At 29.8% G+C, this 12438-nt stretch overlaps 1 protein-coding gene across 1 annotated transcript; it reads right to left on the minus strand.

Moving 5' to 3' along the window:
* Window positions 1-3094: 3094 nt before the first annotated feature.
* Window positions 3095-5910, minus strand: LOC145192369 (mitochondrial import inner membrane translocase subunit Tim17-A-like). The gene is made up of 7 exons (XM_090079397.1): window positions 5734-5910; window positions 5226-5325; window positions 4377-4434; window positions 4015-4143; window positions 3806-3916; window positions 3587-3701; window positions 3095-3420 (listed from the first exon to the last, which is right to left on the minus strand). Exons 1-6 carry the CDS (start codon window positions 5760-5762, stop codon window positions 3598-3600), a joined length of 531 nt encoding a protein of 176 aa, XP_089935523.1. The 5' UTR covers window positions 5763-5910; the 3' UTR covers window positions 3095-3420; window positions 3587-3597.
* Between the last annotated feature and the right edge of the window lie 6528 nt (window positions 5911-12438).

A 12438-nucleotide genomic window follows, 5' to 3' on the forward strand; every position in this document is an offset into this window, starting at 1 on the left:
AAGTCAAGTTTACCAATTTTTTCCCAAAATGAAGATACTTTTGTGAGTAAAGTATTGCCATAAATTGAGAGGAATGCTTTAAACATTTAACCTAACTTTACAACACCAACCAGCAATGTTATTGCCAATAATGAAGCTAGTCCACAGCCTCAATGTAATAATGAGTCTAGCTATGTTTTAGTTGATCTTGATAATATTGTACAAGTTCTTACCTTAGTTGGAACATGACTTGACTATGAGAGCAAGTCTATCAACATGAATATAGATCATAAAAATAAAAATGGTTTAAGTTCTTTGTTGCTGTTGAGTTGCATTGAGTGTTTATTGAGTACAAAGTTCTATATCAGTAGAAAAGTTTCAAGTAAAATTTCTGAAAAATTTTTTGATATAAATTTAAATTCAGTAATTACAATGCCTGAAATTGGAAAAGGACAGTGCATTAGAAAAGCTATATGGTTTTTTAAACTTACCACCTCCACTTCAAAAGCCATATTTAATGATGTTTAAAATAAAATATAGCTGTCATACAAATATATTGCAACACAATCGATGATCAATGCAGCTCCTGAGTTTAAAGTAAGAGATGATATTGGAATTTCAGATATTACTGTTTCTTGTGATAAATGGCAGAAACGAGGACATAACTCTTTAAATGGTATAGTAACTGTTATTGTAGTCGATACAGGAAATTTCAATGAAGGATTAGCTGGTATGCTAAATGTTTATTTAGAGCTTGGTATTAATCCTGGTAAAAACTGTAGTACACTTTGCAATCAAAGAGGTCAAAAAATTATAAATATAGCATAAAAATCTACTGATAAAGTAAAGCAATGTCGGAAACAAATTAGGACAAAACGAAAAAGTTATAGTTATAGAAAAAAGTTATAGAAAAAGTTATAGTGATCAAGATGAAGAAAGAGAAGGAATAGCTTATGGTTCTTAAAGTTTTTAGAGTTTTATTTTATTTCAATCTCCCAGTTGATATAGCTATTTAATTTAAAAAGTTGAATTTGGTAATCAAAGTTTTGCTTTTAAAAATACTTTTTTAATTCAAAATTTTTCTATTTTTTTTAACAAGGATATCAACTTCTATAAGGAACTTAAAAAATTAAATAAAACTCATGAAAAACTTAGTTTGCTACTGCTAATACATTGGGGATTGATTAAAAATCTTTAGAAATAAAATGAGAGCTTATTTGATATTTTAGTTTGTTTTTTTAATGTTAATTGTATTAAATTGCTGATTTCTCAGAATGGGATTTTTTAGCACGGTGCGATAAATAACTTGAGAACTACTTGTTATGATGCTTTAAAATTTTGTACAGTTATAATAACATATATGATGAACTCACTGAAGCAGTATATTTTTTTAACATTACTTTTTGCAGAGTTATGGGCTCCAAAAGGGGGCTGTTTTGGGGTAAATTTTGACCCATTAGTTGTATATGCTGTATCTCCTTGGTTCTTTAAGCTAACTTTATAATTTTGCTTCCATGAGTTCTTTGATATATTATAAGTAAACAGTAAAAGTTTGAGTTTTGTAGCATCTACCATTGTCTCAATATTTATCGCAGCGCTTTTTGACTTTTTTAGGTCTTGGGACCCAAAAAAAGGGTCCAAATGTGAAATTTTGATTTTTTTTTTTTTTTTTAAATGTGTTATGCAGTTTTTTAATATTATCTGAAAAAATCAATATTTTTTGGTTGAAATAAACGATTTTAGAATTTTGACCATACTACCACCTTAAATAAAGCACAGCACAAACACCTGGAGTAAAACTCCAGGTGTTTGTGCTGTGCTCTACTTGAATTTCTAAATAAATACTTTCTGATTTTCGGAATGAGTATCTATCATGAACATATAAGAGATAGACGTGCAACAATATTGTTTTTTTTGCGAACTATTGCGAACTATTGCGCATTGTTACAAATCTTTTGTTTTAAACAATAGAAATTAAATTATATTAAAGTCTGTCGGATTCGTCGAAAAATTTTGGACTCGTCTAACCAGTCATTTTAACTCGCTTTTATTTATTAAAGGATAACAGCAATAGAACCAAGTTTTAAGGTTAACTTTATATAGATAGACATTCCTAATATCTTAAGAAATAACGCGGACGATGAAAAGAAGTTGAGATCATTTGCTTAACTACTTTAGTACATGTATAACTTGAGATATAATAAATAATACAAAAATCGACTAGTTTTGTAGCTACCTAGATATCAATATCTGGCCGCATTTTGCAAGATATTGATATCTAGGTAGCTACAAAATTGTAGAAAATTGAACAACTTTTTAAAAGGTTTTGCTTTATCAAATGAATTATAAAAAATCCCATAAGAAAACAAACCTACTAAAAAAATAATGCATAGTGGAAAATATAAAGTTTATAAAGTAGTTGAAATTATGGAGCATATAAAGTAGTCGAGGCAAAAAATGGCGACTTATCAGGAAAAGTACTCAAAAAATACACAAAATTAAGGCTGGTGAATAAGGGACCAGGATTTGAATGTAGTTACGCTTTTTTATACTTCGCTAAACTTTTTTTAGTCATTTTAAAATTATCCTTACAGGTCTATTTTATCGTTGACAGACTTTGTTTATACGAAAAAAGTTCCCAAATTTACAAATGTTTATCGTGAAAAAATGATGAAAATCTGTTTGTGCCGACAACTAACTTCCTTTACCTTGGTATAATTTGTTTAGTAATTTGTCGACGCGTTAAGTTGTTACTTTATCCTGAACAATCTTATGAAACAAATGCTATAAAATTTTAAACTAATACCACGTGATCAGAGTCTGCTTTAGAACTGTGGGCAGCTATTTATTTCAAACATTGATTTTCATCGATGCGGAAAAGACATCCGTTTGACAAAGCCTTACTGGATTTGAACAATCGTAATTATTCTAAAGCATCTTTAGAATAATTACATTTTGTTTACCGTTGCACAGTAACATTGAAAGGATAACAACGATGAAGTTAATGTGCTTTTCATGACACTCATGTTTTTTTAGATCCGCAAAAAATCTTCTCGTCTTTATATTATTATTATAGAGTTTCGAATCGATAGGTTAATTAAAAACGATATTAAAATGCTCACACAATCTTTATTTAAATTAGGAAACAAAAAATCAAAAATCACCACACTTTTTCTAAAAGAATTTTTAAAAAAATTACTTTTTTAACAACAAAGACCTCTTATGAAAGTAAGTTTTTCCCAGAGTGATTCTTACAAACATTTATCTGGTCATAGTACAGGCAAAGTTTTCATATCATTTTCTTCGACTTCCAGTTCCAGGGGTATTATTAAATGCGTTAATATGATTCTATAGATTCTATTCATAAATCTCACAAAATTTACGCTCGAAATTGCAATGACTCCTCTGGCATGAAACTTTACTTCATTAATGGAGAAGTATCTAAGTAGTACAAGGAAAATAAAATATGTACAAAAACAGATTTAAAAAAAGCAAAAGCAAAATACATAATATGTTAAATAATTTTACATAATACTATTAAAAACTATATATTATATAATATTGTGTAATATTGTATAGTATAATGACATAATATCAGTGATACTACCTTAAAAAAAATCATTGAAAAGAAGGTTGTGTGTTAGCCCAATCAGTTTCATTTTGTTTAGATGGTTTTTGTGTTGGAGGCAGTTGACTTGGATCAGGTGGCATTTGAGGCATAACTAAACATAACAAAATTTGAGGCATAAAAAAACAAAACAAGAAATACTCTTTTAAACATTGATAAACTATAGATAAATTTAAAGAAATATGCCTAAACTAAAACCTGGTTTAAATTGCTCTGCTGTCATTCTTGTTATCATAATCCCAACACCTTCTATCAAAGCTAATAAAATTCCACCTACAGCAGCAGATCGAGCCATAGCACCAGGACCAGCTAAATTGAAATTGCAATAATAACTGGAATTAATTATAGTAACCATTAAAAAAAATTAAGTTTTGAATTTAAAAATTACAAATTATTTAAAAACAAACCTCGAGTCATAAGGACTGCACCAGTCAGTGCACCGCTACCAATTGAGTTCCAAGGGTCTTCCTTTCCTCTGATGGCCATTAGGGTGCAATCAAATGTAGAAAATACACCACCCCATACTGCAAAATTGCCTATGAACAATATTTTTAAAGAAAATCATTTCAAATTCCCTCACCATTTCTAGCACAGAGAGTGCTTGTCTTGTAAGGAAGATGTTAATTGGTAGCTCAAATGTCTGGGTATAGAAGAAAGTTTTCTTCCATAGCAAAAGGTTTTTCTTCCATAACAAAAGGTTTTTCTTTCATTCCATTCTTCCAACCTGGATATTGTGTTTTTTATTTAAACTCAATATACATAAATTTACCTCCTAAAACAGGAGCTCTTGTTTTAACAGCAGCAATACTGCCAACTAACCTATGACCCTAAATAACAGATAAACTTTTGACAGCAACTTAACTAAAAATTCAATGCCTAATGCTTTGGCAAGACATTTTAAAAAACTGCATTTAAGACTCTTTCAGAAATTTACAAACAACAACTAATTTTAGTAAAATATATTTAATTATAGTTAACTACTTCTATGTCAAATTAAAGATTATATAACTTTTTTGTACAATTCCACTAAAGTAAAAAGTCAATGAAAACATTCTGATTAGTTTACATTCTACTATCATATATAAACAAAAGTTAACTATATTTGAAAACAAAACCTTATACTTAACATTGTCTTTACAAAAATGATAATCTTTAATTTTAATGTAGAAGGTTAAAGAAAATATTAATAAAAATCCATTGAAAATACAAAAAAATTTAGTGGTTGCTGTGTTTTTTTAGAATATATATAAAAGTGATTAGTATTCTTGTATATGTGTGTGTGTGTGTGTGTGTGTGTGTGTGTGTGTGTGTGTGTGTGTGTGTGTGTGTGTGTGTGTGTTATATATATATATATATATATATATATATATATATATATATATATATATATATATATATATATATATATATATATATGTAAGTGATCAGTAATCTCTTGCAACGTTGTTAACAACACACACACATACAGACAAATATATTGACTGCAATCTCTTTTAAAAATTTTTTTAACAACAGATCCATATATATACATATGGATTTCCCAAGCATTTTAGGCACTAAATCGATTAAAAAGCTTGCTCATTAAAAGTTCTGTTAGACAATTATTAAAAAATCTTACAACAGGTGAGTTTCTCCAGCCTTTTACAAATGAAAACAAGCCACCACCAATTGCACCCATAGCAAATGCTCCACCACAATCATCAACAATTCGATAGGGACTAAATATAATTAAAGCAATTATTCTTTTAAATTCTTCTAAACACCTGTTTCCTTAATAATAAACAGCTTTTTTAACAGTTAAAATATAAAAGCAATGGTTCAAATGCAAAAGTAAGATAAATTAATTCCTCCTTAATTTTACTTTACCTTTTTCACCATTAAAATATTTTCAAATAACTTTATAAAAGTACTTTCATGCTCTCAAAAAAAGAAAAAAGAAAAAAAAAAGCTTTTTTTTTTTCAACAGAGCATAATTTTGACACACTAAACAGTATCAGACTCATAGTTTTTCATTTACTCATCTACACAATAAACATCTTGATGAGCACTTTTTATTTTTCTTAAGTCATTAAATAGTACGTTTTCACGCATTAAAAACTGACAAAAGGGCTAAACAAAGTACTCACCATGGTTCTCTAGCATACTCCTCAACCATTTTGCTATCTAAGCTATTCTGTATGTATATATAGAAATAGAAATGTTACAGAGGAGTGCATTTGGTAACAGTGACTTTGAATTGAATTTTTTAGTAATAAGGAAAGAGATGCTGCACAAATTGGTCCGCAAATGCGTTAGCCCAGAGAATAAAGCACGCTGATGAAATATCGAAATATTCACAATATTCATAGTGGGCCTGTAGGTGGATATATTGGGTTGATACTCATTGATAGCTTATTTTATATGTTACTGTCGCATTTCTAATCAATTATATTAGATGTAAAATATTTAACGTTTTTTTTTTTTATGTACACGATATTAAAAAGTGAATATCAATTAAGCCTTATTAAGCTACGAGCTTGTGCTTCACATAAAGCTTAGATATTCTATTTACCATTTAAGAAAAAAAAGTTGCGCATTTACACGCCCTAACATTTTTTTAATTTTTTTAGTCAATAAGGCAAAAACATTTTTTTTGTGATTAAAATTTTTGTTTAATTTAATTCATATTTTTATTGTAGAATCTCAAGCTATCACAATAGAGATGACTAGACGATCACTTTATGAAGTCTTGGAGCAAAGTTTCGAGAAAAAAATTGACGAAAAACTCGTGTTTTTATTAAAACACCTTAAAAACAGAACTAAATGCCCTGCAAATGAATAAATTGCACTAAAAACCATTTTTTTACCTTTTAAGTTCCAATTTAAACAAAAATGGGAAGACGCAAGCCGTAAAAGAGAGCGTTTTTTAAAAAATAACAAACAATGGCTCAATACCACCATATCTCAACCAACTCGGACGGTGGCAATACCCGACCGACCGTCAAAAGAATTTTGTGAATCGAGTTCACCAACGAGAAGGCGAAAAACAAGGGTTTTAAGGGAAAATACACCTTGTGAGCAGTTGATGTACGCTGCTCAAATGAGTCAACGTGCTGCTATTGAAACTTTAAATGAAAAAGAAAGAAATAATTTAGAACTGATTTCGAAATGGGCAACAACAAACGTTTAAACAAAAATTTCAAAACAGCGACGATAGCGACGCTAACATATTTCAAAGTTTTGTGCCCCTACGGCTCATATGCCATATTGGTAACCAAAAGAAGGTGCTTTGGCAAAACCCAGCACCATCATCTACAAGGTATTGCCAACCAATAAAAATACGTTTTATTCGGGAGAGCAAAGACGTAACGAATGATGAAATCGAATGCGTAGAGAACCAAATAAAAGGCTTGAGAAAAAGCGAAGTAATGAACGCTTTTGGTGGTAATTTGCAAATAAAGCATGTATTTCTTTTTACTATGATTGATGGAAAAGCTTAAAATGCTGCTAGAAATACGACATCAACAATGAGATGCTATATTTGCGGCCAAACTTCAAAAGATTTTAATGACTTGAATAAAAAAACGACAGAAAGCCGTGAAACACTGAAATTTAGGCTATCAATAATGCACGCAAGAATCAAATTTTTTGAATCCTTGCTGCATATATTATATAAATGATTGCATTGACATGTACAAAAGTATTTTATTTTATTTTGGATTAAATATAGGGCTATAAAAATAAATTTAAATTGTTAATTTCAAATTGTTTGGTTGTCAAATCATTAGCCCCTTGTAGCGGGTTAACCATAGGGCTTAATCCTTTAACAAAAAGAAATTCATGACAACAGGTACCTAAGGATTAAGTTCAGTAATTAAGAAACCCAGTATAGGTTTAGATGCATCTTTCAAGTGTGATTATCCTTTTTAGTAATATATATTTAGTTATTTGTCATTATGTTAATTAGTTGTAAAATTGTAGATATTTGTAAAGTATTTAAGATGTATGAAAATATGTATTTTTTGATTTAATATATTAATTTTTTACATTTCATGTGTGACCAATAGTTTTTAATACAATATAATGACCCTAAACTTCTTTTTACTACATATCACATCGATAATAAACATAAAATAATTTTGTTCAACTTTTCAAGTGAAATACTCCACTGTGCGATGCAGGAAAAAAATCCGGTTGACAAAACCTAACTGAATTGAACAATCGTAAAACTATGAATAAGAATGAAGCGCTGTGTAGCGTTTTTAATTTACTGCCCTTAAAATTTTACTGCGCAGCAAAATTCCAACGTTAAAATTTTACTGCGCAGTAAAATTTCAACGTTGGAATTTTACTGCTATCGTTATTATTTTACTGACTTTTTTAATATACTGTTTCTGGCGTTTATTTTTTTGGCGTTTTCAAGATGAACAAAAATATTAACTTTCATGATATCAGGAAATATTTGAATGACAAAAAGTTTCCTGAAGATGTAAATGAGAGAGGAAAAAAGGCAAACTTTAAAAGCCAATGTAAAACCTTTGCAATTATAGACAACAAATTGATGTATTGCAAAAAAAATACTGGCATGGTAAGAAAAACTTTTTAACTAATTCAAAATTTCAAATAGTATTTTAACATTTAAAATATTTTTTAGATCTAATTTATTTAAATGTCTAGAAACAAACTTTTGTTTCTTGAAGGTGATTGTGGTAATAGATCGAGAAGAGCAACTTAACATAGTTAAAGAAGTTCATGAGGGTCTTGGAACTTCAGAGAAAGCTGTTGCATTAGCCGATCACCTTGGTATAATTATGTTAGAAAGCAAATATCTTCAAGATTTTTTTGGCATTGAATAGTGGAGGATATCACAAAGCATATAAATCAATATGAGCGATGCCAGAAAACCTCCAACAGAAATCTTAAAGTCTCTCCTGCTTTAAAACCTGCTAAAGTGGAACAACAAATAATGAAGCAAGTTGGTGTGGATTTAATTGAATTACCTGAATCGAGTGGATTCAAATTTGTGATTGTTCTTATTGATTATTTTTCTAAATGGACTGAAGCTGAACATCTAAGAAACAAAACAGCAATATCAGTAGCATCCTTTCTCTATAAGGTTATATGAAGACATGGTTGTTTTAAAATACAAATTAATGACCAAGGTCGGGAGTTTGTAAACTCTGTATCTATTGCATCACATGACATGACACTCAGCAGCATGTTACCTCGGCTTACCATCCACAAGCCAATGGTCTTGTAGAGAGACAGAACCAAACAATTAAGAAAGCAATCATTAAGGTCTTAAATGAAAATATTTAAAAATGGGTGTCAGTTTTAAATGGAATCCTTTTTGCTCTACGTGTTAAAGTGCATGATTCAATGGGGTACTCACCATTTTTTCTTATGTATAACCGATAACCCTGCCTTCCAATCGATGTAAAATACATAGGTAGACTCAATGATGATGAATATAATCCTGTATATGATAAAGAGGTTTTACAAAAAGCTTTAGAAATGAAAAGAGGAATTGAAGAAAAAGCCATGAAAAATATTGTTTGTTCACACAAGAAACAAAAAATTGACTATGGCAGAAAGCATGCAACAGCATCAAAGTATTGTGTTGGTTAGAAAGTACTTTTAAGAAATCTTTAAAGAGATGATAGGAAAGGTGCAAAAATGACTTTCTCGTGACTGGTTCAATATGAGATTCTTGATATTATATAAAATTCTACATGCTTATTAAAGAACAGTAAAGGGGATAACAAATTGCAAAAAAAGTATTCCCTAGATCATCTTAAACCATTTATTGAAAAGGAAAGTAATTCAAAAATTTCTGAATTATCTTCGGAATGTGGTGATAAAGATGAATTTCACCGCCACCTCAACCTCCAAAGATATTCGCCAGAAAATTGCTGAAAAACCTGCTCTCAAGATACTTGTTATGCCAGATCTTATTGATGGAAAAGAAAATGATGTACCTTTGAAAATGTATGCATGCAAAGCTGATGAAATTTTTTTTTTCGAGCAATTTCGTTTTTTCTGTCAGGTTCTGAATGTCAACACGTATGTGTTCGCGATCTGGTTGTGAAACACATGACAACAGAACCTTGCTCCAGTCTTTATCAGGATATTTAGGTGATGGCATGGAAAGTTATCACGCCAAAAGTGACAAAGCCGCAAATGGTATATGGGCTACAGAAGTAGAGATTCTTGGTACTGCAAATCTTATTGGAATTGATATAGCGGTGTGGTCATTCACAGGACAAAAACTAACATGGCTAAAATATCCAGCTTCCACTAAACTTGATCAACTAACATCTCATACTATTCTTTTAGAAAATAAAAACAATAATCATTTTAATGTTGTTTTGTCACTAAAGACTTTAAAGTGAGAAAAATTTATACTGAAATAAAATGTTCCACTTGTTTTTCATGTTATTTTAGAAATATATACAGTCCTATTGGAAGTATATCTGAACCCATTCGTCAGATATATACGTCAATAACTTATGGCCTTCAGTTATTGGTAAACTTATGTGATATAAGTTCCTAAATGTAAAATCTTCTAATGCTAAGAATAAGGGAAAATGCATAACTTTACATAAAAAAGTGAATCAAAATCTAGCCTGGAAAGTAAACTATCATTTAATGTATGCATTAAATAATAAAAGTTTCATAGGAAGAAAAATTGAAGAACCCTTAGTTTTATAAAACGTGTATATTTTTACCCGCCCCTCCCACAAACTTTAACATCTCTTCTTTTCTTGATGACAGTAAAAAATTACGAGCGCAGTAAATTTTTAACATTAAAACTTACTGCGTAGTAAAATTATGACGTTAAAAATTAACTACGGAGTAAAACTGCGCAGTAAAACTGCGGAGTAAAATATTAACATGACACGCTGAACCAAAAGCATCTGTAGAATAGTTAAATTTTATTCACATTTTCAAATTCATCATACATTTTATTCACCAATGTACAGTAACATTAAAAGGATAACAACGATGAACATAATATGTTTTTCATGATACCCATGTTTTTTTAGATCCGCAAAAAATCTTCTGGCACCATCTTTGCATTATTAGTATGGAGTTTCGAATCAATAGGTTAATTAAAAACTACAGCCGGTAAAACAATTTTTGTTGTAGATTTGCCCGACAGTTGATGACTTCCGACTTCCCCGACAGTTGATGAGCTCCTTTTTCAGAACTAGTTGGTTCTCGGAAATACTATCAAATGAGGGAGTGTTTCCGTCAATCCCTAATCATACTATTGCAGCAAAAAACATCTTGCATTTTCAATCGAAGGAGTTAATTTAGGCATATGTTTTAAGGGAAAAATCGTTATTACTGTTTGTTAAAAATCTCAAACAAATGTAAAACTTTAAATTGTTAAAGAAAAAAATCTACTCATCTAATATTATCTCTTGAAATATTATTATTCTATTCCATTATCAAGGAAACTTTAGGCATCGTTTTAAATTCTTTTACGTGTGAGCTTCCATAGTTTAAACTTTTTATACACTGAGCTTCCATAGTTTAAACTTTTTATACACTAAGTAAATTTTGAACATGACTTTCTAAAGGTAACCATAACTTTTTAATTGTTAAAAGTCTGAAATTTTCAGTCAGTTATTTTTACATCACCTTTTTAAAAGAGATTCCGTATATACACAATTATCTTACATATAATAACACACAATATATACATATCTATTTTGAAAAAAAGGGTTTTGAATTCATAAAATGTTTATTTGTACTAAAAGTTATTTTGTTAAGAAACATAATTTGTTAAAAAGTTCATTAAAGGTTTTGTTGTAACAATGAAAGAAAAATTTTTTTACAACAGGTGAGTTTTTCCAGCCTTTTACAAATGAAAACAAACCACCAGTTGTACCCATAGTAAATGCTCCACCGCAATCATCAATAATTCTATAGGGGCTAAGTGTGATTAAGCAATTATTAATTCTCTAAATTTTTTTAAACAACCTGTTTCCTTGATTGATAAACAACTTGTTAATAATTCAAATGCAAAAGCAACTCTGTAATAATTTCTTCCTCATTCTCAGTTTTTCTTTACTTTTTTCACCATTAAAGTATTTTCAAATAACTTTCGAATATCATAAGTAACACATTCATGTTCTGGAAAAAAAAATCAAGTTTCACTGTATTTTGTTTTTTTCAACAAGGCATGAAATTAACACACTAAACACTACAAGTCTCATAATTTTTAATTTACTCGTCTACAGAACAAACATCTTGTTGAGCACTTTCTATTTTTCATAAACTATTAAATAGTACGCTTTCACATATTAGAATCTGACAAAAGGGTTAAAGTACTCACCATGGTACTCTGTCATATTCTTTATGGACATTTCTATTCTAAATGAACACTGTGGTAAGCAAAACAAAAATTCACTTTTAACATGTAGAAATTAGAAGAACACGTAAAATCCCGTCAAATTTAACGCCACATCATTTCATGACAACCAAGTCATTTCATGACAGCCACAAAACTTATAAAAAATCTTGGACAACAAAAATGGTCATTCTATTTACTGCTGCTGACTATAGGCTTAGCATTTAAGCATATACCAAGATCGCTGATCAATGCGTCGATTTCAGGCCAAACTCTGGAGAGGTAGGTCTATGTTTAACTTTTTAAGCATAAACCTAAATCTGAATTTATTTTATTTGGAACTGGTAGCAGTAAATATAAGCAGCGATTCAGTTATTATATATCTTAGACGCAAGGGTAGTGGCGCTATGAACTTTGAAATAAACAAAATTTATAAGGCTGCCCTCACCCTATCCCCTCACATTTCAGTCAGACACATTACTTTCTGGCAAAG

The sequence above is a fragment of the Hydra viridissima genome, unplaced genomic scaffold (assembly GCF_058129835.1).
Source record: "Hydra viridissima isolate aposymbiotic clone 2 unplaced genomic scaffold, HvirCarnegie_v1 scaffold_1, whole genome shotgun sequence".
NCBI classification, from domain to species: domain Eukaryota; kingdom Metazoa; phylum Cnidaria; class Hydrozoa; order Anthoathecata; family Hydridae; genus Hydra; species Hydra viridissima.